We start from the raw sequence: 25692 nt of genomic DNA, 5'->3' as shown, positions 1-25692 counted from the left end.
TCTCCGTGTCTCCTTGTCGATCGGACGGCTATGATATTTCCATGATGTGCACTACATCCTTGAGATATGATTTAACCCGTCCGATCGACGAGGAGACACGGGGACACATCATTTTCGAGACAGAGGATCTCATCTCCTAGAAGATAACCCAAGCAAGCCAAATGACCCATGCGAATTTCAAATCTCAAAGAGATAAGCAAGTCAAGAAAGATAAGAGAGAATAAGTTGATTAAGCCGAACAACAGGTTAGTTGTGCTAATGATGAGTTGAACAAGTTTGACCGGCCATCTCTAGGTTTTATGAGGCCCTAAGTAAAAGATTTATTTTTAGCCTTTTAATATTTTTTGAAAAAAAATAATTATCCCTCGTCAATTTTTATTCGGACTTGAGACCTGGAATGACGGGTTTTATTTTTTAAAAAAAATAAAATATTAATTTTAAAAAATAATTTTTTATATAAAATTTAGTTTTTTAGATTTTTTTAATGTTAAATTATTAATTAAATTTGTATGACATGTATAAAATAAACTTTGAAATTAAAAAGCAACAGTAGACATACAAGAGAATAAAAAAAAGACGGAAAAACTGAGACAAAAAAAACTAAAAATAACTTAATCAAAACCAACAATGTGATTAAAGACTTCATGAAAATTAAAAAAAAACATCCTCATATTATTACTGGCGGGAGAAGAGAAAAGTATGGAATCACTGATAAAGAATAAAAAAAGACGTAAAATATTGACGAAATACGGGAAAGTTACATAATCACCGATGGCTAAAAATTTTAAGAGATATTGAAAGAGAAAATTAATTAAGTCTAATAACATATAATTAAAAATAATAACTACAAAAAATATATGAAATAATTTAATATTATAAATTAATCTGTATCAATAGTTGAATAAAAATGAACAACACCAATATTAAAAATTGAGACGGTCATTCTTTAAAAAATATATATTAAACAAAATTAAAATTAAAATATTAAAAATATTAAGCCCCGATAAATTTAGGGGTTCTAGAGATAGATTTATGCCTTTAGCCAATCCTGAACTTGACAAACATAATATACATATGACAAAAAAAAAATAATTCACTCATTTTAACATCCTCATCAATCCGTCCTTAAATCAACACAAAGGAGGTAAATCATGAATAACTATTAGCTATTAGTACAAATGACCAAAGTATGAGAGAGAACATGCTCGGATGCGCTAAATTTTGACCCTAAGATCTCATGTAATAATATCTCATATCTCAATCATCGCATCATCCCGATACATAATATACATGTAGAAGGGTAAACGAGCCAAGCAAGCGCTAGATGGGCAAAATAACTGATGGGTCCATCTAGCAATGGGGATGGGGTTGATCTTTTTTTCTCTAATAACTAAGAATGTTGATTACCGGCATAGTCTTACAGAAACATTATTGTAACAACGAAATGAAAAGTTTCAACTTAGAGAGTGATGAGTAGATACTTTCCTAATAAATAACAAAAGAATAGCGAAGCTCTGCAAGCAAGGTTAGATATAAACATATAAGTGTTCTTCCACATTCCAGATTAGAAAAATATTCTACACAGGAATCTTTTAAAAGCTACCAATTCCCACATTTTTTATCATACAGAGAAAAAAATGATTTTGGCTTTTTCTTTTACTTTTAGCAAAGTTGAATCTTGATAATATATATATATGCACAGGCTCATGGTAGAGCTAGAGCATCCACTCGCAACAACAAAACACAATATATATATAGTCCAGCTATAATGTCACAGGCTACAACGAATTCACCTTTGCTGCTACAAGATAAAACACATAAATAACCAACAAAAGGAAAGAATTTACCTTTGTGATATTAATCTTCAATCAGTCTGCTATCGATGCAAACGGAGTGCGATGAGAGCAATAACGAAAGAGGAACAGAAGTGAGGTGTAATGCAGTAAGTGAGAGGCGTTGGTGCACCACTGGAGAACACCATTCCGAAGGACCCATAGCCAAGAACTTGTTCGCCACTACCAGCACCTTTATCACCGTCTGCAGAGCCATAGCTGACACTGGAGGACCCTGCACCACCACTGTTGTCTCTGTGCCACCAAAAGCAAGCACATTGTGAGCCTCCATACAGATTTCAGCTGTTTCATGTGTATGAATTACTGAATGTATGTGAGAAAGATTGTAAGATCATACATGCAAAAGGAAACAAGGTGTAACATTATCCTTCCCTAATAAATGTTTGTAGCCACTGTTTGTTCTCCCCCTCAATCTTAGTATCAACCATAATCTCTTACTGGCATTTGATCCATGCCTTGCACAGTTTGTATTCTAAGAAAGCAAAATTGTAGTTAAGCAATGAGCCATGTCAAACAGGAAATAATTAGTTATGTTGAAAAGTCAGGAGAAACCCAAGACTAGTAGCATTGCGATTTGTTGTTTTGGTTTATTTATTCTTTATTTGCCTCTAGTTTCAGGATTCTTGTAATATTTATTCCCTTTAAAGTAATGGAATGATGAGCCAAATCTTCGCATACAGAACCAGAAATAGTAGCAAATGTTTCTGCTAACCTTATCGCGCCATTGAAGCCTCTTCTATCTAACCCTTTGCCTTCTCCACCTTTTGACAATTACTCATTGGCAGATTACCCAACACAAACTAACTGAAAGAAACTCCCAAAAATGCTCTTAGTCAGTTCTTGTAATCAAAGGCGAAGGCAGTATGACTCTCTCTGAGTCTCTGGAACTTGTCTACCTCCATCTGATGATGCACCAGAATACTGAGGAAGCAGAGAACTTTATCACAATGGCATAACTAATTAACTCAATGGAGCCAAAGAGATTTGGGACATTATCTAAGAAATCTATTCTGATCTTGAAAACACATTTCAGAGTTTGATCTGTTATCCGCCCAAGTTGACAAGGTACACTTTAGGGTTACTGAATACCGTAATGACACATAATAGGGACTGTGCAAGGGAGGATTTTCAATAGGGTTAGTAGGGCACATTCCCTACCATAAATTGTGGGTAAAACAACTAGTGATTTGATCACAACTAAGGGTTAGAAAAAGGAGGTGATTTCTATTTAAAAAGAAAAAGATGTTATTAGGTCTCCCACACCCCTTGCCTGTTTCACATTGTCAACTAAGTGTAATCGTCATTGCTTGTATAGTTGTGTCAGGGGAGAAAGTGACGAACGGACTTCATTAAAGGAGATCAACAACATCAACATAAATCCATCTAACTCTTCCTCAGGTTCCATAAGCAAATGGAGGTCTTCCATGGACTTAACCTCCAAGTTCTAGTAATCTGATACCCATCATCCTTTCTTCATTTTTCTTTCCTTTTTATGAAGTTTTTGTTGGAAACTAGGAGTTAATAGTATCATGGGAACCGAAGAGTCTCTGTTGGAAACTAGGAGTTAATAGTGTTTACTGGTATCATAGAAACCGAAGAGTCTCTGTCTTGTAAAGTGTGTGTGTATCAACTCTTGTATAAATTAGGTACCTGCTGAGTAATAAGTTAAAAAAAAGTTTTGGACTCACAAAGTCCTGAGTCTTGATTACTCTTTACATGGTATCAGAGCCTGGGGTTTGTCTCTTTCTTCTCAAATCCAGAAGACAACACCTACCAGACAAGGTCGCCTCTTCTTCCTCTGCTTCACTAGCTTATCACTGTTACTATGGCCTCATCCTCATCCTCATCGAGCATGGTCCAGCAAGGTTCAGGAGTCCAGAAAAGTCCCTTTTCATTTGCCTTTTCAGGAACTCCCTCTATTACCTCTGAGAAACTCAATGGCAAAAATTATATGGATTGGTCTTCGGCTGTTGAGATTTGGTTCCTTGGTCAAGGGCTTTCGGATCACCTCGAAACTCAAGTAGCGGAGCATGATGATGCATCGAAGGCTGAATGGCAGAGAGTTGATTATCAGCTGGTGTCTCTTCTTTGGCAGTCTATTGACCCATCACTTTTGGTTCATTATCACTCCTACAAGTCCTGTTATGATATCTGGAAAAAAGCTAAGAGTGTTTATGCCAATGATATTCAACGGCTCTATGATTCTGTCCATAATTTGGCAACTCTTCAGATGCAGGATCATGACTTAACTTCGTATCTCAACAAAGCCCAGTCCACGATTCATCAAGTCAAGATGCACCTAACATACAGCGATCCCAACAAAGTGTTGGAGAAATTGGATCAGATGTATATGGTGTTTGTTCTTCACGGATTACATAAGAATTTTGACAGTGTCAAGAATCAAGTCCTTACCAACCCAAATATTCCTACTGTCGATGAACTCATTGATCGGTTGGTTCGTGTGCCATTGACCGATGGGTCTCTCAAAACTGAAGTTGATTCTGCTATACTCTTTACCAACTCTGATCGTGGAGGCCGGGGTCGTGGACGTGGGAGAGGAGGTCGTGGAAATCGACCACAGTGTTCCTATTGTAATCGAATAGGACATACTCGAGATCGATGCTTCACTTTACATGGCTTCCCAGCAAAATCTGCAAATATGTCACAGGTGCAAGTGGTAGACTCAGCCAAGAAAGATGAATCTCTACAAGAAAACAAGTTCGTCGTGTCATAACGACGAATATAAAGAGTTCCTTAATTTCAAAGCTGCTTCTAGCGATGTAGCAGCCCTAGAACTTCAATCTGGTAATTCTTCGGTTTGCTTTTCTCACTCTTTGCCCTCTTCCTCCTGGATTCTGGACTCCGGTGCATCCGACCATATTGCTGGTAATCCTTCATTGCTTTCAAACTTGTCTTCCACAAAAAAAAAACCCATGTTATAACCCTTGCAGATGGTTCAAAAATACAACCTGCTGGAGTAGGCAAAATTTCTCCCCTTCCTACTCTAAATTTAGATTCTGTTCTTTTTGTTCCCGGCAGCCCGTTTAATTTACTATCAATTAGTAAGTTAACTCGCTCTCTCAATTGCTCAGTAACCTTTCTTCCGGATTCTTTTCATATCCAGGACCGGAGTACGGGACAGATGATTGGCGCAGGCTCTGAGTCACATGGGCTCTACTTCCTTCAATCTTCATCCTCTACAATTTGTGCTACGGCTGATTCTCCAGATACTCTTCATAATCGTCTAGGACATCCAAGTCTGAGTAAGTTGAAAAAGATGGTTCCTAGATTTTCTCATTTACAATCTCTCCAATGTGAACCTTGCCAACTTGGTAAGCATGTTCGTTATTCCTACAAAAATAAGAAAGCTAGTCGATCCAAGTTTCCTTTTGAGTTAATCCACTCTGATGTTTGGGGACCTTGTCGCACCACTTCTGTTCTAGGTTTTCGTTATTTTGTTACCTTTATAGATGATTATTCAAGATGTACTTGGATCTACTTAATGAAAGAACGATCTGAACTATTTGAGAATTTTAAGAAGTTTTGTTCCGAGGTTTCTACCCAATTTGGTCGTACAATCCACATCTTCCGTAGTGATAATGCTAAAGAATACTTTTCTTCTTCATTCAACTCTTTTGTGATCGCTAAAGGCATGATTCATCAGTCTAGTTGCTCACACACATCACAACAAAATGGTATTGCAGAAAGAAAACATCGACATTTGCTTGATACTGCTCGTACTTTATTGCTTCAAACTAATGCTCCTCTAAGTTTTTGGTCTGATGCGGTTCTTACCGCAGGATATTTGATCAATCGAATGTCATCTTCAGTATTGGGTAATCAGGTTCCTCACTCCCTTTTGTTTCCCAATGAACCAACATACAAGATACCTCTGCGTATCTTTGGATGTACTTGTTTTGTGCATTATTTATCTCCAGGAAAAGATAAACTCGCAGCCAAAGCAATTAAATGTATCTTCCTTGGATATTCAAGGGTTCAGAAAAGTTACAAATGTTATTCTCCTTCGTTGCATCGGTTCTTTATCTCTGCCGATGTGACTTTCTTTGAGAATACACCATTCTTCACCTCCAAAGAAGAAACTGTCATTCCATCCCCGGTCTTGCCAATACCCTTTCTTGATACAACCACTCCTGAGTCCAATGTTCAAGAAGGATCTCCTCATTTGATCACTTATCAGCGTCGTTCCCACAATGTTCCAACTCCTCAACCAGCTCCTGTTCATGAGCCTAGTGCTTCAGTGCCTGACCAAGCATCCCAACCGATTTCGGATCCTTCTGATCTCCCAATTACTGTTCGCAAAGGTAACCGTATCACTCGTAACCCTCATCCTATTTACAATTTTGTTAGTTATCATCGCCTTTCTCCTATACAATGTGCTTTCACTTCTTCCTTGTCCTCTGTTTCTATCCCAAAAAATGTACAGGAGGCCCTTTCTCATCCAGGATGGAGGCAGGCAATGATTGAAGAAATGCAAGCATTGAAGTTTAATCAGACATGGTCCCTGGTTCCTTTACCCATAGGGAAAAATCCTGTTGGATGCCGATGGGTCTTTACTGTGAAGATTGGGCCAAATGGCACTGTGAATCGACTTAAAGCACGCCTTGTGGCTAAAGGGTTCACTCAGATTTTTGGTCAAGATTATGGAGATACGTTTTCTCCTGTGGCAAAAATGGCTTCGGTTCGAATCTTTCTTTCCATGGCAGCCATGAACCAGTGGCCCTTACACCAGTTTGATATCAGGAATGCATTTCTGCATGGTGACCTATCTGAGGAGATTTATATGGAGCAACCACCTGGGTTTGCTGCTCAGGGAGAGTCAGGCCTGGTCTGTAGACTCCACAAGTCCTTATATGGCCTTAAACAGTCTCCTCGATGTTGGTTCGGACGATTCAACTTGGCTCTACAAGAATTTGGAATGATCAGAAGTAAAGTAGACCACTCAGTATTCTACAAGCATTCTTCGAGCCTATGCATGTATCTTGTGGTGTATGTAGACGATATTGTCATAACAGGAAATGACCATGCTGGAATTCAAAGATTGAAGGAACATTTACTTCGTCATTTTGAAACAAAGGACTTGGGAAAACTGAGATATTTTCTTGGAATAGAGGTTGCTCAGTCCAAGTCAGGAGTCGCCATATCCCAGAGAAAATATGCCCTCGATATCCTTGAAGAAACTGGAATGTTAAATTGCAAACCAGTAGAGAACCCAATGGATCCAAATGTCAAACTTCTTCCTGATCAAGGAGAACTATTCTCTGATCCCAGCAAATATCGAAGATTGGTGGGGAAGCTAAATTATCTCACTATCACTAGACCAGACATTGCTTTTGCTGTCAGTGTAGTAAGCCAGTTCCTAAACTCCCCTCGTACTGAACATTGGGATGCTGTTGTCCGAATTTTGAGATTCATTAAAGGGTCACCTGGAAAAGGATTGGTGTATGAAAATAGGGGACACAAAGAAATTACTGGCTATGCCGATGCAGATTGGGCTGGGTCCCCGAGTGATAGGAGATCCACCTCTGGGTATTGTATTCTATTTGGTGGAAACCTCATCTCTTGGAAGAGCAAGAAACAGAATGTGGTTGCACAATCAAGCGCTGAAGCAGAGTATCGAGCTATGGCCCTTGCTACGTGTGAACTGATATGGTCAAAACAACTCATTTCTGAGTTGAATTTCTGTGAGGTTGGAACGATGAGGTTAATATGTGATAATCAAGCAGCTCTCCATATTGCTTCTAACCTAATGTTCCATGAACGAACAAAGCACATAGAAGTGGATTGTCATTTTATCCGTGAGAAAGTTGTTTATGGAGAAATCACCACGTCCTTCGTCAACTCTAATGATCAGCTGGCAGACTTGCTCACCAAAGCTCTTCGAGGACCAAGGATTGCGTATCTCAGCAACAAGTTGGATGCCTTTGATATCTACGCTCCAACTTGAGGGGGAATGTTGGAAACTAGGAGTTAATAGTATCATGGGAACCGAAGAGTCTCTGTTGGAAACTAGGAGTTAATAGTGTTTACTGGTATCATAGAAACCGAAGAGTCTCTGTCTTGTAAAGTGTGTGTATCATCTCTTGTATAAATTAGGTACCTGCTAAGTAATAAGTTAAAAAAAAGTTTTGGACTCACAAAGTCCTGAGTCTTGATTACTCTTTACAGTTTTTAATAGATATGTTGGAAACAATTTAATTTTATTTCCCTATTAAATGGCACTCATTATTAATTTATTTTTCTATTAAATAACCTATATTTATTTGACTTTATTATATTTGATTTTCTTATTAAATAACTATATTATTTAAGTTTATTATGATTAATTGCTTTATTCATATTAATTAATGAAGAGACAATGTTCACATTCATGGAATGTGAGAATGTAGTTGCTTTAATAGATTTTGGGATCAATTCCGGTCCAAAATGTCTCGTTGGGTAACTAACCTCCCCATGTAAAGGGTTGTTGCGCTACAAAATGCCCCCATGGCTTGTATCTTGCCGTGGGGTCGGCAATACTAGGCCTCTTAGGGTAAGCGATATCACCTTTTGCTCCAATAGAATGTGAGAATGTAAGATTTAATTGAAAATAAAAAAGATAGTTAATTGCACATTGATGAAATATGAAATGAAAGGTTGGAAAAATGATCCTCCCTCAACCTATTAATTTTTTTTTCCCATCCAAAAATTAACCAAGAATAGAGGTCAAAAGGAAGAAATATAATTTTCTTAAGGAGGTTTTTATTATTTTCTGTATACTTAAAGATCATTATGAGTTAAGGCAAGACATGATTTCTCTAACATATCATATTGAGGAAATCATTTTGTTCAAATTTTGGGTATTAAATGATGTCCTACATTGAATTGGACATGCTTGGAGCAGAAATTGAGGCGGTCCTAGCATCCTTGGCCGATTATTTTAACCAGTTTGTGTTGAATTACAACATGAATAAAATGGATGCAAGTTTGTCAAAGTTGCTAAATATGTTACAAGCAACTGAGAACCTCTTATTAAGAGAGAAAAACCTACTGTCATACTCACTGAAAAGGGAGAATCTGCTAAGTTTACACCCGATGGCAAAAACTTTAGGAAGAAGTAACAAGTTCACCAAAAGATCTCATGGTGAAAAATTGGCTAAGGAAAATGAGAAAAAGAAAACCAAAGGAAATTGTTTCCATTGTGATAAGCCCAATCATTCGAAGAGAAACTGTCGCCTCTATTTGGCTTCTCTGAAGAAAGATAAACCATATGAAGGTTTGTCTAATTTATTTATCAATTTAATGGTTTGATACTTGGTGTGTAGATTCTAACACAACGTCACACATTTACAATAAGTTGCATGGGTTTAAGGAGACCAGAAAGCTAAGTGATGGGGAGTTGAAGTTAAAAATGGGGACAAGTGCAACAGTTGCAATAGTCACTAGTAGAACTTTCTATTTACAGTTTTCATAAAATATGGTTTTAGTTTTGGAAGATTGTCTTTTTCTTCCATTAGTTCATAGGAACTTGGTTTTGGTTTCACAACTTGCTACTTGGTTTTTTATTTCAGTTGAAAAATTGTTATCAAGTTAAATAATAAATTTTTGATTTCTAGTTACTTGAATGATGGTCTTTATTTTTTGAAACCTATAGATCATTTCATTAATAATATAGAGACTAATGATTCATCTAATGTGCATCTTTAAAAAGAAAATGGATGTTAATCAAACATGTTTGTGACATCTAAGGTTTTGGTCATATTAACATTGATCGTAGCATTAGGTTGGTACAAAATGGTCCTTTAAAACTGTTAAAGGTTGGGTCATACCCAACTTGTGAGCCTTGCTTGCAAGGGAAAATGATCAAAGCTTCTTTTATTGGAAAAGGAGTTAGAGGCACAAGCACATTAGAACTAATACATTCGGATATGTGGTCCATTTAATCATGCTGCAAGAGAAGGTTTCTCATATTTTATCACTTTTATTGATGACTATTCTAGATATTGTTACGTATATCTAATGAAACATAAGTCGGAAACCTTTTGAAAAGTTCAAAGAATTTTGATGTGAAATAGAGAAACAACTTAGAAAATGATTTAAAGTCCTTAGATCTAATAGGAGTGGTGAATATATTTAAGATGATTTCAAGGATTACTTAAAAGAAAATGGAATCATTTCTTAATTAACTTCACCTGCCACACCTCAACATAATGGTGTCGTTGAAAGGAAGGATATAACTATATTAGATATGGTTTGTTCTATGATGAGAATGTCAGAATTGTCAAAAAAATTTTAGGTCATGTTGTTGAAATAGCTATTTACTTATAAAACAGAGTTAAAAAAAAAACAATACATATGAATTTTGGATTGGAAAGAAACCAAATTTAAATCATTTGAGAATACAGGGTTGTCTTGCTCATGTTAAAAGTCCAAGTTGGAGAAATTAGGATCAAGAACTGATAAATGTTTATTTGTGGGATATCCCTATCAAGATATGAAGATATTCTTCTTTCCTTATTTGATTTTTATATCCCTTGATTATCTCTCTAAATATTGCTCTAATTAGAGAGATACTTCTTCCTATATTAGACGCTAAGATTAAGGAATCTAATTGTTGTAATTATTGTTATATTTCTTCCTATATTAGACCCTATAATTAAGGGATATTATTGCTATAATTATTATTATACTTCTTATATTAGACCCTAGAATTAAGAGATTTGATAATCCCCTCAAAGTCTATATATTGTAATTCGTTTAGTGAATATAAACGGAAAATATTTTCAAAAATTCTCCCTTGTTTATTTTGTCACGGTATCAATGTCAAAACTCTGAGATCAAGTCTTCTTTGGTCTGGTTTCTTGTCGAGCTCCAAGATCTCAGTGGTTTGTGTGGGATCGTTACACCTGAGAGGGGGAAGGAGGGGTGAATCACGTGAGTTTAAAAACTTAATTTTTTACAGTTTTATAAAACAAGTACGCAGCGGAAAACTAAAAACAAAAAATAGAACAAACACACAAAGAGTTACTTGGTTTGGAGCCTTTGACAACTCCTACTCTAAGACCCACAATCTCTCGGACCGTATCGACGGGCAATCCACTAAAAACTTCTTCCGGAACCGTCGGAAGAGGAAATCGAATACAATATATCGAAGAAAGGAAAGTGTAACCGCCTACACTCCCTTTTACAAATAATAAAGAGATGCAATAATTAACTTCGTTACCAACTCGTAGAAAAGGATCCAGAAGCGCTGAGGAGTTGGTGTCGATCTGCCGGTCACATTAGTATAGCAGCAGTCGAATGTGTTTGCAGCAGTTGGACGTGTTAGCAACAACAAAACGGTCTTTGCAGTTCGTAGAGAAGATGTGTGTTGAAGGTTGCTCGAATAGGGTTTATATGGACTGTTGGGGGTGCCTCCAGCTTGTCCGAGGTGCCTCCAGCGCAATTTTTATCCCCTTATCTTCGGAATCGATAAAACTTGTAACTTGCAGATTTTATCCTCTGGAAAGCGCCTTCAAAGCTCTCCAAGGTGCCTCCGGCGGCAAGCTTTAAGGTGCCATCATCCGGGAGGCGCCTCGCGCCCTCCCACACGGGGACTTCGGCCGAAGCATCCGAGGCGCCTCCACTTGAATAGGAGGTGCCTCGGATCACTGTTCACCCGAGGCTTGAATCACTTTTTGCTCCTGCAAAATGCGTTAGTCCAAATAACAAACTATACATAAAATAGCATTATTAATTAGATCCTGTCTTTTTGAGACAAGGATCTAATCATGATCTCAATCTAAATTTTCAAAATGGACCTAAACTGGATATGTGCCTAAAGTCCCTAATTGGGACTCGTCCTCATTGGACACTCTCCTCTAGTGACTTACTTTACTTACCATGCAGAATCGCTTAACTTATTTTTGACCCACTAAGTCTTCCCGCCAGTTATCAAGTCCGCAGACCCAACTAAATTTCGGCCAGTTGTCAGGTCTCGTGGACCTAGCCGAACTTCCAGCCATATATCAGTCACTCCTTAACCTATCTGGACTTCTACACCAGCTATCAGGTCCTCTAAACCTAGCTGGATTTTAGCCTGGTGTTAGATCCTCCAGATCCATCAATTCCTACACATTTGATAGAAAGGTTAGATCGCACCTAACTTTAATCCATTTGTCATTCATCAAAACTTAAGTTTGATCATTGGTGTCAATTGCACCAACAGTTTGTTCTTTTTTTTCGTATTCTTCTAATCTATTTTCTTAGAACAGATCTCTTAGTACTTGTTTTCGGTTAAAATCATGTCTTTGAAATGATCTGAACATTTTCTCATTCGATTTAATGGCAAGAATTATTCTGCTTAGGTATTCCAATTTCAGATCTTTGTTAAGGGAAAGGAGTTGTGGAATGATATTAATGGGGCAAATCCTGCACCCAACAACGAGGAGGAGGAATATGGAAAATGGAAAGTGGAAGATACTCAGATTATGTCTTGGATCCTTGGAAGTGTGGAACCCTCCATACTTCTCAATCTCAAGTCTTATAAGACCTCTAGAGAAATGTGGGACTACTTGAATAAAATTTACAACCCAAGTAATATAGCACGAAGATTTCAATTGGAACTCGAGTTGGGTCAACTCAGTCAAGGGAATATATCAATCCAAGAGTTTTATTCTTCTTTTGAAAATCTTTGGGCCGAGTACACTGATATTGAGTATGCAAGTGTGCCTCCTGAAGGACTCATTACTATCAAAAATGTGCATGAGACTAGCAACCGCGATCGAGTTAAGGGGGAGTTTGAAGCAATCAGGTCCAACCTGATTAATAGAGGACCAGTTCCTTTATTTGATCTTTATGTAGGAGAGCTTCTCATGGAAGAACAACGGCTCATTACACATGCTCTTGGAGCAAAAAACTCAATATTCTACTCTAATTCAGGTTATCTATGCTGCTCAAGGGTGGTTTAAAGGAACCAGAGATATGACTAATATTCAGTGTTATAGTTGCAAAGGATTCAAGCACATTGCCACTAACTGTACTAAAAAATTCTACAATTATTGTATGAAATCAGGGCATATCATCAAAAATTGTTAGCCTCCAAAGAAATCTAAAACTGCCTACAATGTCTCAGTTGGTTACTCAAATGCCCCTAATTCGAGTCAGTCTTCTATTACTCCTAAAATAGTCCAACAAATGATAGTCTTTAGGCCTTTCAAGTAATAAAAATTCTAATTCTAAGCCTTGGTATTTTGATTCCTGGTGCTTTAAATCACATGACCAACACTCCCTTGCCTTTAAATAATGTTAAAAAATATGAAGGAGATCTTCATATTAATACTGTCGATGGTAATTCCTTACCTATCACAGATGTTGGTGATATTTTACCCTCTTTGAATACTATTTTTGGTCTCCTAAGTTGTTCACTAATCTGATATTTGTCGGTCAATTAGTTGACAACAATTGTACTTTCAAATTTTCAAATTTTGGTTGTCTTGTGCAAGATCAAGTGTCAAAAAGATGATCCCGAAGTGACCTAAAGTGGGATGTCTTTTTCCTTTGTTTCTATCTCTCTTTTCGATGTCAAATAATGTTGCTTTTAATGTTGTTCAATGTGATAATCAAATGTGGCATAGACGTTTAGGACACCCTAATTCTTATGTGCTTTGAATCTTCCTTAAATCTGGTTTACTTGGAAATAAAGATTCAACTTCTTATGCCAATACCGATATTGTTGATTGTGCATCTTACAAACTTGGCAAAAGAAAAACACTTCTTTTTCCATTGCATAAAAACAGTACCACCAAACCTTTTGAACTCGTACATACTGATGTATGGGTATTGTCGTTGTAATTTCTCATGAACATTACAAATACTTTGTTACATTTATCGATAATTTCACTCGTTTTACTTGAATATATTTTTTTCGGTCTAAAAGTGAGGCTTTCTCTATATTTAAAGTCTTTCATGCTTTGGTTGAAACATAATTTTCTGCTAGAATCAAAATCTTGCAATATGATTCAGGTGGTCAATATATGTCAAATGAATTTCAAATTTTTCTTCAAAGTCATGGGATCATATGACAACGTTCTTGTCCTTTCACTCCACAACAAAACGATATAGCTGAAAGAAATAATCATCTTCTTCTTTATGTTGTTCGCACTCTTCTAATTGAGTCTTGTGTTCCCTCTCATTTTGAGTGTGAAGCTTTATCTCCCAACTTGAGCAATGATTCTCCCTACTTTCGTTTGTTTGGGCATGTACCAAATTATTTCAATCTTCATATATTTGGATGTGTTTGTTTTATTCACCTTCCTGCACATGAAAGAAATAAACTTACTACCCAATCTATCAAGTGTGCTTTCTTAGGGTATACTGAACCCAAAAAAGGATTCCTTTGCTATGATCCTCATGCTCGTCGAACTCGTGTCTCTAGGAATGTCATTTTTTTTAAAAAAAATCAGCCCTTCTTTAGTACACAACAGACCACAGAATTCACTTCCCTATCTACTTTACCACATTTTCCTGAGTCACCAACACTAATTCCAAGGTTTCAACCTAGTTATGTTTATCGTAGGCGTACTCCTTCTACACCTGATCCTCTTATAGGTCTCCCTGAAGTTCCTCGACATCTTCTTGCGGCATCTAATCTCATTTTCAATAATTCACCTCCTCTTCAAAGAAGCTCTAGACCTCACAAACCTCCTGGAAGGTATGATTTTCAAATCCTATGGCTATGTCTACTACTTTGTCTTCTATTTCCATTCCCACTTGTTATAAACAGGCTATGAAACATGAGTGTTGGCAACAAGCAATGGAGGCAGAACTCAAAGCACTTGAGGAAAACCATACTTGAGACATTGTTTCTTGTCCTTCAAATGTTAAACCTATTGGTTGTAAGTGGGTTTATACCGTGAAACTCAAGTCTGATGGCCTCATGGCCTTGACAATGAAAAACTTTTGCACCAATTGCTAAGATAACCACAGTGAGAATCATTCTTGCTATTGCATCCTCTAAATCTTGAATGAGGATCTTAAAGAGGAGGTTTACATAACACTTCCATCTGGTATATCAATGACAATATCACATGAAGTTTGCAAGCTAAGAAGCTCATTGTATGGATTGAAGTAGACACCTAGAACATGGTTTGAGAAGTTTCGCACCACTCTTCTCACCTTCCCTTTCAAACAAAGTCAGTATGGTTCATCACTTTTCTTTTACAAGACAACCACTGGTATAATTTTTCTCTTGGTCTATGCTGACGATATTACCATCATTGGTAATGACAATGGATTGATCATTAAGCTTCAAAATATGTTGCATAGTACATTTAAAACGAAAGATATTGGGCAGCTCACATATTTTTTGGGGGTTGGAAGTTCACTCTCAAGATTATAGTTTGTTCTTAAATCAACATAAATATATCCAAGATCTTATTGAGTTTTTTTGGGGTTGGAAGTTCACTTTCAAGATCATGGTTTGTTCTCAAATCAACATAAATATATCTAAGATCTTATTGAGTTAGCGGTTTTAAGGTTACTACTGCTGTTGATACGCCAATGGAGGTGAATGTGATGTCAAAAAGATGAAGGCAAGCCTGATCCTTTTTTATATAGACAACTTATTGGTAGTCTTATATACCCAACAATCACAATGTCTAATATTTCATATGTTGTCCATATAGATTGATGCAATCACCTCAACATCTTCATCTTGTTGCAGTTCGTCGCATTATTTGATACTTAATTTGGTCATCTACTCATAGGTTGTTTTTTCCAACAAAATATGCTCTTCAATTGGCTGCATACAGTGATGTAGATTGGGCTAGCTGCCCGGATACTAGAAAGTCTATAATAGGTTGGTGCATTTTTCATGGAGATGCCTTGATTTTCTTGGAAGTGTAAGAAGCAGGATTCTAAATCTTCCATGGAGGCTAAGTATAGAGTCATGTCTGCAACTAGTTCTGAAATTGTGTGGTTACGTGGTCTTCTCTCCAAACTTGGATTTCCTCTGCCTACTCCTACTCCACTTCATGGTGATAATACTAGTGCTATTCAAATAGCTGCAAATCCAATATATCAGGAACACACAAAGTACATAAAGTGGATTGTCATTACATTAGGGAGGCCTTTATTCGAGGAGTGATCACTGTAAGATACAGTAGATTAAATAATAAGTGTTATTGGAGATATAACCTTATTGGATTTTTTAGAAATTTTTACGAATTTTTCTAAATTTAAACGAAATCTGTATGACATGTTTAAAGGGATAGAGCTATTAGGCTTAAAGAAAGACTGTTTAGAATAGTCATTTAAATGGGAGTTGATTTAAGAATTAACTTAGGGTTAAATTAATTAAACCCTAGGTATTTAAGTAACCAGTACAATGAGGCTTAAACATCGTTTCCTCTTTCTCACCTCCTCGATTTCTTCTTGCGTCTTCGCCGCTGAGATCCGGATCACGCCAGCACCGTCCGACTCACCGCCGGTCAGGAATCCCATCTCCTCCACCGCTTACCTGAGCCATCGCCCTCTACGAATCGTCGTTTCCTACGCAGGTTGGTCCTCGGCCAAGAGCAAGGAATCTCGATGTGCCCTAGCTTTCATCGACATCGCCGAGCCCTAGCCTCTTGGTCTCCTCCCAATCCACCGCTGCTGGTGGTTGAGCGCCACTTGACGCCGCCGCCCCTTGCGCGTGAGGCCAGATCCCTCATCCTCTCCTTGCATCGACGTTGTTCGATTCATCCGACACCGATCATTGAGAGATGGTCATCGGTCTCCATCGCACGTTGTCAGTCGCTCTTGGGTTGCCGATCTTCCATCCCTTCTGATCGTCGCAAGCAGGATGTCGTGATCAGCTCTGCTGCCGCCCCTCTTACTTGCGGTCCCTGAGCGACTACTACTATAGTGAGGTCGTCGCCCAATTCTCCTCCCTTCTCATCTTCAGTCGTCATCATGAGCTGCTGTGAGGGCAGTGGACATTCCCGACTGAATGGTAACAAATCCCTTAGCCTAAGTTTTGTTGATCTATGTTAGATTTGATTAGAAGTTGGAATTACCTTGTGGATTAAGAATTGAGTCTAATGCTTGAATGTGAATGTGTTGATTGTGATTTAGGTTTGTCGATTTGGGAGATCAGTAGTTTAACCTAGCTTCGGCTACCAATTTTCGACAGCAAATGTCTTCGGTCGTGGGTCAACAGCTATGCAATCGTATTTGCATAAGTTATGGAGGTAATTTCGTGTATAACTGGATTCGAGTGTAGTTGTGGAATGATTAATGGTTGAGTTTGATGAATATTTAAGCTTAGAGTTGATTAATCTAAAGGATGATTGTGCTAATTGAGGATTAAATCTAATCAAATGAAGAAAATGGAATTAGAGGGACCTAAACATCTATTTGGGGTGTAGGCGTGGATCGTGATACGATTAGGTCTATCCTAATTAGTTTAGAGAATTTAATTTAGCTATTTGATTCATTTAAAGATAGCTAATGGTATATGTTGATACAAGACTTTGATTGAGACGGGTGGCACGATGTGGGAGTCATTTAGCACGATCGACAGATAAAGGCAGATACTTCTTATCTTGATTCTTTAGTACTTTGGCCTTAGTGCATGAGCTAAATATTTGGATAGTTGCTATATTTACCTTGACTCCACTCATATTTTCTTTTAGCTTGATACTTGTCTGTTTAATCTTTGAGATGATCGGATCCATGTCTATACAGCCTCTCGTTGTCATCCATGATATTGAGAAGATATTAGATACCATGTTTACTTGTTTTGATTGTTGCTTATTCTTGTACCTTATTGAGCATGCTGGCTTTTATTGTAGCTTAGCTGACTGCTATTTATATATGTGATGATTGTTGCATCTTGCTCATCATGTTATTGCATGCATGTTGGTGACCATGTCTCCCTTGTGGTTGAGAGTCGTTGGCCAGAGACGTACACTCGACCACTCATGGGTAGTAATAGCTGAAGTATGTGCCGCTTGTCCTGTCATACTCCCACTCAGTCACTCATAGGTAGTAACAACTGGAGTTGCGAGCAGCAGGGACCCGTTGCTACGTAGCTAGTCAACTACTATGCAAATTGTCCACTCGGTCACTCGAGAGTAGTGGTGTACAGCTATCATTGTCCTGGCCTCTCAACCATAAGGGGTCGTAGTGCAGAGAAATGGGCGGGATTGACCATCCGTGTATACGCTTTTCTTATTATATTTGCTTATGTTGTATGACTGTGATATGCTTACATATGATGAGTTATATGCCTATTGCATGTGTTAGACACTGGCTTACATATGTATGAGCAGTACTACTGCAATTCCTCACTAACCCTAACTTTCTATTACTAGCTTAGTATATAGATTCAGGTATGGACATTCATTATGATATCTCTGTAGTTTATGATACTATTCCCTATGAGATTGTATACCTTTGGCTCTCTAAATATATATTATGCTCATGCACTATCTGTCTATTACCTACTGAGTCATTATCACTCAACACCCCTTGAACTGGTTTTTCTTTCGTCAGAAAACAAGTAGATGGTACAAGGACACTTGGGGGATCCTGATTGTCGGTCCCACGTCACATCTGAGGATGGTTTTTCTGGTTTTGTTTTCTGCGTTATTTGTGTTTTGAATTTGTGAACTTGGTATTGTAATAACTCGATGTGGACTTGGAATTTAGTTTTGTGGTTGCGTGTATTTTGATTTGTTGTTGTTGTATTAAGTCGGGTCAGCTTGTAGTTAGTCGTTTGTGGTTTTGCGATTGTTATTTTATGACTTCCATTGTGTTTTGTTTCAGCTGTGTGGATTGTTTATCAACTACGTAGTTGTATTTACTTTCAGCCGTGCGGGTTGCTTATAAACTGTGTGGTTGTGTTTACATCTAACCGTGTGGGCTATTGATAGCTTGTGAGTAGCCTTCTGGCATTGTATACATGTTTCATTTGTCACTGCTACAGGGAGGTGTTGTCCGATTTTCGTCAGACAACCTTACCCTCGGGGCGTGACAATCACTCTTTCTCATCTTACTACTAATCTTCAAATAACTGATGTCTTTACAAAAGCTTTGAAAAGTCAACGACACAAGTTTCTCAGAAGCAAATGGATGTTGATAGACTTACCCGCATCAATTTAAGGGGGGGAGTCAAGATATTCTTCATTCCTTATTTGGTTTTTATATCTCTTGATTATCTCTCTAATTATTGTTATAATTAGAGAGATACTTTTTCCTATATTAGACTCTAAGATTAAGGGATATAATTGCTGTAATTATTGTTATATTTCTTCCTATATTAGACCCTAGAATCAAGGGATATTATTATTGTAATTATTATCAAACTTCTTCGTATATTAGATCCTAGAATTAAGGGATTTGATAATCCCCTCAAAGTTTACATATTGTAATTGGTTCAGTGAAGATAGATAGAAAATATTTTCAGAATTCTCCTTTATTTATTTTATCAATCCCAATATGACTATTGGATTCTATTTTTATAATCCTACTGAATAAAAGGTTTTTATCAGTAGGAATGCTACTTTCTTGAAGAAAATTATAGCTTGAATGAAAATAGAACCAATGCTGAGAAGTGATCAACCAAGGCAGATACAGAAGAAGAAGATATTGTCAAACAATTCAGTTGAAGTTCAAGAGCCTCATCGAGTTTAAAGGATATTAAAACCACCAACTAGATTCGCATTGTCAAATGAGATTTATCAAATGAAATCTGTGGAGTCTTACGAAAAACCTACAACTTATGAAGAGGCCATGAACGATAAAGATTTAGAAAATTGGGAAAGGGCCATGCAATCAAAGATGGATTCAATGGTTTCTAAGGAGGTCTGATGTTTAGTAGATAAACCAGAAGGTTTAAACTTATAGGTTGTAAATGGATCTACAAAAGAAAATCATGACCCAACAGAAAGGTAGAGACCTACAAAGCTAGGCTTGTGGCAAAAGGTTATAACCAAAAAGCTGGTATTGATTATAAGGAAACCTTTTCGTCAGTTGTCATGCTAAAATCCATCAAAATTATTTTAGCAATTGTTGCACATTATGATTATAAGATATAACAAATGGATGTCAAAACATAATTCTCAAATGGCTATAACTAAGAAGAAATATATATGGATCAGCCGGAAGGTTACATATTTCATAGGGATAAATCAAAAGTGTGCAAATTGCTAAAGTCACTTTATGGTGTTAAGCAAGCATCACGCAATTGGAATATTCATTTTGATAAAGCAATCAAAGAGTTTGCTCATTAGAAAACAAAACACATTGGGCATAGATTTCACTTGAAACATGACATCATACATTGAGGAGATAATGTAATAACAAAAATTGCTTCAGTCGATAATTTAGCAGATCCATTCACCAAATCACTTTTTCAAACGGTGTTTGAGAAGCATAGTGATGCTATGGGTGTGAAATACGTAAGTGCAAGTGGGAGACTATTGAAACTATATACCCTCAAAACAATTTATTTAATATTAATCATGTGTATATTATATTTTGGGTGTATTTTATTATAATTAGTATGTGATATTACTTGGATATTTTTATTAGATTCTACTTATGATTAAAAAATCAATAGTGGGGAGTAATAATTTAATTGTAACTATCCAAGTCGTTCTAGGTTATAAAAGAATATAATGTGCCGCTGTAAGATGGAATGATTTACTCCATCATTGAGATATTGACCTTAATCAAATAGTGAGTGTAATATAAGTATTACATACACTGAACTAATCAAGATCAAGAATATATACAAGTGTTATTGTCAAAAATATATTCTTTCACAAATTCCCTTTTATCCTTAGACCTAAAAGATTTATAAATATTTAATTAAAATCTGCACAATTATAATTTATCAATTGTTGATGCTAAATTAAAAGTCATGTACATATTTAGTGGGGCATGTATATGGTAATTAAATTATATAAATGTTCAACAAGAAACCCAACATTCTCAACTAAAGAGAAAGATATTCAATTCAATTTCCATTAATGATTGGACTCAAAGAAAATAAACCGGTGTTATTTAAATTAGTTTTATATTTATATGATTATATATAAATCAATGTCTCAAACTTTTTTAGAGTTCAATTAAGTTATGGAAATTATGATTAAATAAATTATATGTGTAAATTTATTTTGACAATGACCCATATGAAACATTATATGGTTGGAAGGATGAAATCTCACTTTTGTATGTAAAGATTTTATCAATATCTATTTTAAATATCAAATATAATCCGCAATGAGTTGATGGACATAATTGTGATTTGATGGATATCTAATTACAGAATTCAAATAAGTGATTAAAGTAATCATGGATATTGATTAATTACCATCCATAATTTGAAATTTAAAATCTCTAAAGATCCCACGTAAATCTCTCTAAGTTCTTTATTTAAAGGAACCAATTGTTCTATAGATTGACCATCAGAATCAATATAACAAAAAAACATTCACATAAGTTAGAGAGAGCATGAATACCTTAGAGGCAACACACTTGAGTTGCTCAAAAAAATCTAAAAGGTTGAATAATATACATTTATTCTTAAATAAATATTATTGATTTATTGTTTTTAATCAAAATTATAATTTGATACAATCAATCCAAATTAAACTAACAACACTCACTTCGCAGCTTATAAAAGGGGCCAAAACCATTAAAAGGAGATTTCTTTAGTCGACTATAAAAGAATAATTAAAGTTCCTAACTAAGTACAAGATATCATAACCTTCTCAACCTCAGACATTACTAACCTCACTTTGGCTAATTTTTCATGACCTCCCTAGTTCAATGCCACTAACTTCCTAAGAGTCTACTTCATCCAATTGCACCACACTAATCCACCTCATTCCAATTCCCATAAGACAATAACGACAAAGCCTAAAAAATTTAGCCAAGCTCATTTGAAATGTGTTACTTAAAAGTTAGAACTTGACCAAATTGAATCCAATTTAACTAAGATTTAACCACCTCAGTTGAACTTATACCAGTTCAAGCAAACTCAACCCTTTCCAAACTCCAACTTAATATAACTCCTATTACCTTAACCTAATCTAGCCCATCATTTAAAATCAAGATGTGAATTGGGATCAAAAATTATAACAGACTTCACTATCTTTTGCAAGTTGGCAATAATAGTAATAAATGATGAAACAGAATCACGCACGAATTAGTTGAAGTCAAGTTTCTAATAATATGATGATTCTTAACAAGAATACTCTTGTTTTTTTGACAGAGTTAGAAAGAAAAATGAGCAAGAATCATATAACCCTTGTACATCTTAAGAGAGTTATTTTACATAGAGATAATTTCAGTAAAAACATATATAAGGGTTTATGTTTAGCGATGAGAAGTTTAATCAGAATTAAGTTAAAGTTAATAGAACACCAACATTTATCCTTTTCCAGCAAGGAAAATAAAAATAAATAAATATTCTTTGACACAATAATGCTACTTCAAGACTTCAAGTGGGAGGATGCTCCTTTGAGATTGAATTCTCCAAGTAGTATCTATTTCTTCTGTAAAACTGCCTAAGAGTGCAATTTTACCAAATAGAAGCACTGTCCAAAAAAGGTATCCAGAAAATAAAGGGACTTTAAAACACTCATATCCAAAGAATTTCAGTTTCTACTAAGGACGTGGTATGCCATGTGGTGTTTCTAAATATTCCTACAGTGAACCTAGTCACATGCATTGACGTAACCCTGTTTCTTTTATTGTTGTTTTTATAAGGAACATTGTCTAGAATCATTCAATTTGTTTTTTTAATTAACCTTGTAGCTGGATTACTTTTTATTGTAAAGAAGCGTTGTTAAGAGTCATCTCAATTAGTTTTTATTATTTTTCTGGATTAACCTTGCGACTGGATATAGGGAGAGTTGTGCATTTCAATTATTTTTTGGGATTAACCTAGTAGCTGTGATGAGTGGGAGACTGCACGCTTATCAAATTATGGATAAACTAAACCATTATACTTTTTATTGGGACAAACTCAGTTTACAGGGATTGAAGGGCCTAGGACATGATTAGTTACCCATTTAATATTCAAGGGAAAGAAATTTTTAAAAAAAAAGGCAAGCGCAAATAGAAAAGTAATGGACCTCTATTATCCTCACTTGATACTCTCTTTGTCACCTAGCACCCTCTTCCCGTTGTCATAAGCATCCTCTCCCACGGTCCAGTCTCCTTTACCTTCCATTATAATTAGTTGGGAGCTAGATGCAAGTTGGAATCCAATAGACTCAAACTCATTGTTTTTTTTTTAAGTTAGGATCCAATTCTTCGGACCAACTAATAAGGAGATGGCGGATCCAGTCCCATAAAAATTTTTCACTGACCATTAGAGTAAATCCGGAAGTGCTCATAGTGGGCGGCCTAACAACTTAACATCCCAGGCTTATCATCCCCTTGAAGGAAAATGTCATGCAATACGTCGTAATTGGTAGTTGGGAATCGAAGGATGGATATTTGAGAGACTACATGAACCATATAAAGGCAAAATTAAACTTTTTCCCTCATTTTTGCTCGATTTAACTAATGCATTAAGAAAAACCTTCTTGCCCCACTTCCCTATTGATTCGATGCTAATAATTAAAGGAGGCAAAAATTCTGCAACTTTAACCAAAATGACTACAATTGAAGTAGTTTAAACTATAATGATTATAATTAGAGCAATTTTAGCCAAAAGTGTTTTAAAGCAAAAAGAAGCTTTATAAAAGTTGCTCCGACTCTAATTAGGGCAGTTTTCACCAAAGCAGATTTTTGCCATAAATAAATAAGGAACAGAAGGTAAAGGCTTTAATAGAATCCAATGCGAATGCGAGGATAACGTGAGCGTGGTCCATACCTGGCCCCGCCAAGGACGCCGGCGTTCATAGTGAGCTGGTCGATGAGCGCGGCAGACTTAGGGTCCACGCTCTCTGCCATGGCGTACTTAGCCTCCACCCCCGCTCCGGCCCCCGACGCCACGAAGAACGCTCCGTTCGCCATCACGTCCCCCTCCGTCCTCCAATTCCACTTGCTCCAATCCTTCTCCTCCGTGTCCACCCGCTTCGTCACCTGCACGCTCACCTTCAAGCACAGCCCTCGTCCATCGATAAAAGAAGATCGAGCTCTAATTAAATAATTAATAACTCGCCTCTTTGGCGTTCGAGTTGGCCGGAGCGATGTAGCGGTTTCCCTGGCTGTTAACGGTTGGGTTGGCGCTGCCGCCGATGGCGTACATCTCCCACGAGGTGAAGTCGTTGTTGACCACGTGGAAGTAGCCTCGGCGGCAGCGCGGCATCCGCTGCACGAGCTCCTCCCCGAAGCGGTTGAACGCGATGGTCACCTGCATCCCCGAGTCCGGTAGGTAGTCGTCGCTGTGACCGAGCAGCATAACATCGTCATGGTGAGAGAAGTAGCTGTTGGAGATCGTGATCGCCGTGGAGCCCATGATGGCATCGATCAGGCCATCGGCGCAATAGGACAGCGCGCAGTGGTCCACCCAGATCTTGCGGCCGCTGTAGATGGAGATGCCGTCGCCGTCGGAGCGCGTCCGCCAGCCGAAATGCGTTGGCGAGGCGCGCACGTTGGCCTCGCCCGCTGAGACACAGTGGTGGATGTGCAGGTTGTGGATAATGACGTTGGATACATACTGGAGGGTGATACAGGCGCCGCCGGCAATGTGGACTACAGCACCGCGTCCGTCGATAGTCTTGAAGCTGTTCACCAGAAGCTCCTCATTGAGACGGATAGTCATATCGCGGGCGAAGGTTATCCAGAGGGGGCCATCCTGGATGGCGCCGTAGCGGAGAGTGCCTGGAGCAGGGTTCACCGGGTCACGGTCCGACGGGTCCGTCACAACATAGATCGGCCCGCCCTTGCCGCCAAGTGCGTCACGGCCGAACCCGATGCCACACTCAGCCAGCCTCTGCCGGTCCTCCCGCCAGTCACTGCCGGAGCACCGCCAGCAGTCGTCGATCGGGTTCCCCGTGAGGCACTGGTCCTTGTCGCCGGCTGCCAGGAGCGCGCGGCGGTTGGAGTACGCCACCTGCCTAAGAAAAAAAAAAGGCCCAAAATGCAACGATCATCATAATACAAGCAAGAAAACAATGTGCATTCGCGCAGAGAGGAGAGGAGAGAAGAGCAGAAGCATTCAGTAAAAATGGTACCTTTGGACTTCACGGGCGACGAAATCGGGATCGGGGTGGGCGTGAGTGCGGACAGAGGAGTTGGGAAAGGGCAGCGCGGCGGAGAAGAAGGGGAACGAGCAGAAGAGGAGGAGAATGTGGGTAGAAAGGCAGTAGAGGTGGCGGCGGAGCATGGTTGCTGCCTTGCTGGAGCAGTGATTACAAAGATCTGGACTGTGCGGAAACGGGAGAGGGTTTCAAACGATGATCGAGAGAGTGAGAGGGGAAATCTGTAATGAGGTTAGGGTTCTCGGGAATGGGAACGAAAATGGGATTTTGCTGCAAAAGGTGAACTCCTGCCCCACGAAAATGGGGTTTTGGGCACGGAGAAAAAAAAAATTGATGAACAGATAACATTCAACTTGGGGCGACCGGCCCGTGAATTGGAATGGAAGAAGAAGCGGGGGGGGGGGGGGGGGGGGGGGGGGGGTTCACTGTTTAATGGACTGTCGAGCTGTGGGGAAAGGAAGCATTTCTCTATCGTCTCTTCCCACTCCGAAGTCCAACCATTCTTAAATGGTTTTAGGAAGGATTGAAATTTTTTAAAAAATTATAAAATGTATATATAAACAAAACCTCTGGAAAAAAAATCTATTGAAAATGTCTTGTCTGATCAATAATTTCCAGTGTCATATTAAAACTTGCTTTTATCGCTTTAAAGT

At 37.8% G+C, this 25692-nt stretch overlaps 1 protein-coding gene across 3 annotated transcripts; it reads right to left on the bottom strand.

Annotated features, from left to right (window-relative positions):
• Window positions 1-1728: 1728 nt before the first annotated feature.
• LOC121998253 (probable pectate lyase 12) lies at window positions 1729-25447 on the bottom strand. Of its 3 annotated transcripts, XR_006116459.1 has the most exons (5): window positions 25013-25447; window positions 23998-24895; window positions 23707-23918; window positions 2191-2325; window positions 1729-2087 (listed from the first exon to the last, which is right to left on the bottom strand). XR_006116459.1 is itself a non-coding variant. In XM_042553072.1 (4 exons), exons 1-4 carry the CDS (start codon window positions 25162-25164, stop codon window positions 1877-1879), a joined length of 1473 nt encoding a protein of 490 aa, XP_042409006.1. In that variant the 5' UTR covers window positions 25165-25446; the 3' UTR covers window positions 1729-1876. The 3 variants fall into 3 exon arrangements, 2 of the variants coding, with proteins under 2 accessions (XP_042409006.1, XP_042409007.1); XM_042553072.1 differs by lacking the exon at window positions 2191-2325 and having other exon boundaries at window positions 25013-25446; XM_042553073.1 differs by lacking the exons at window positions 1729-2087; window positions 2191-2325 and adding an exon at window positions 10909-11533.
• Between the last annotated feature and the right edge of the window lie 245 nt (window positions 25448-25692).

This window comes from Zingiber officinale, chromosome 6A, assembly GCF_018446385.1.
Source record: "Zingiber officinale cultivar Zhangliang chromosome 6A, Zo_v1.1, whole genome shotgun sequence".
In the NCBI taxonomy this organism is placed as follows: Eukaryota; Viridiplantae; Streptophyta; class Magnoliopsida; order Zingiberales; family Zingiberaceae; genus Zingiber; species Zingiber officinale.
The sequence above is the reverse complement of the archived record's forward strand: the minus strand, read 5'-3'. Positions and strand labels throughout refer to the sequence as shown.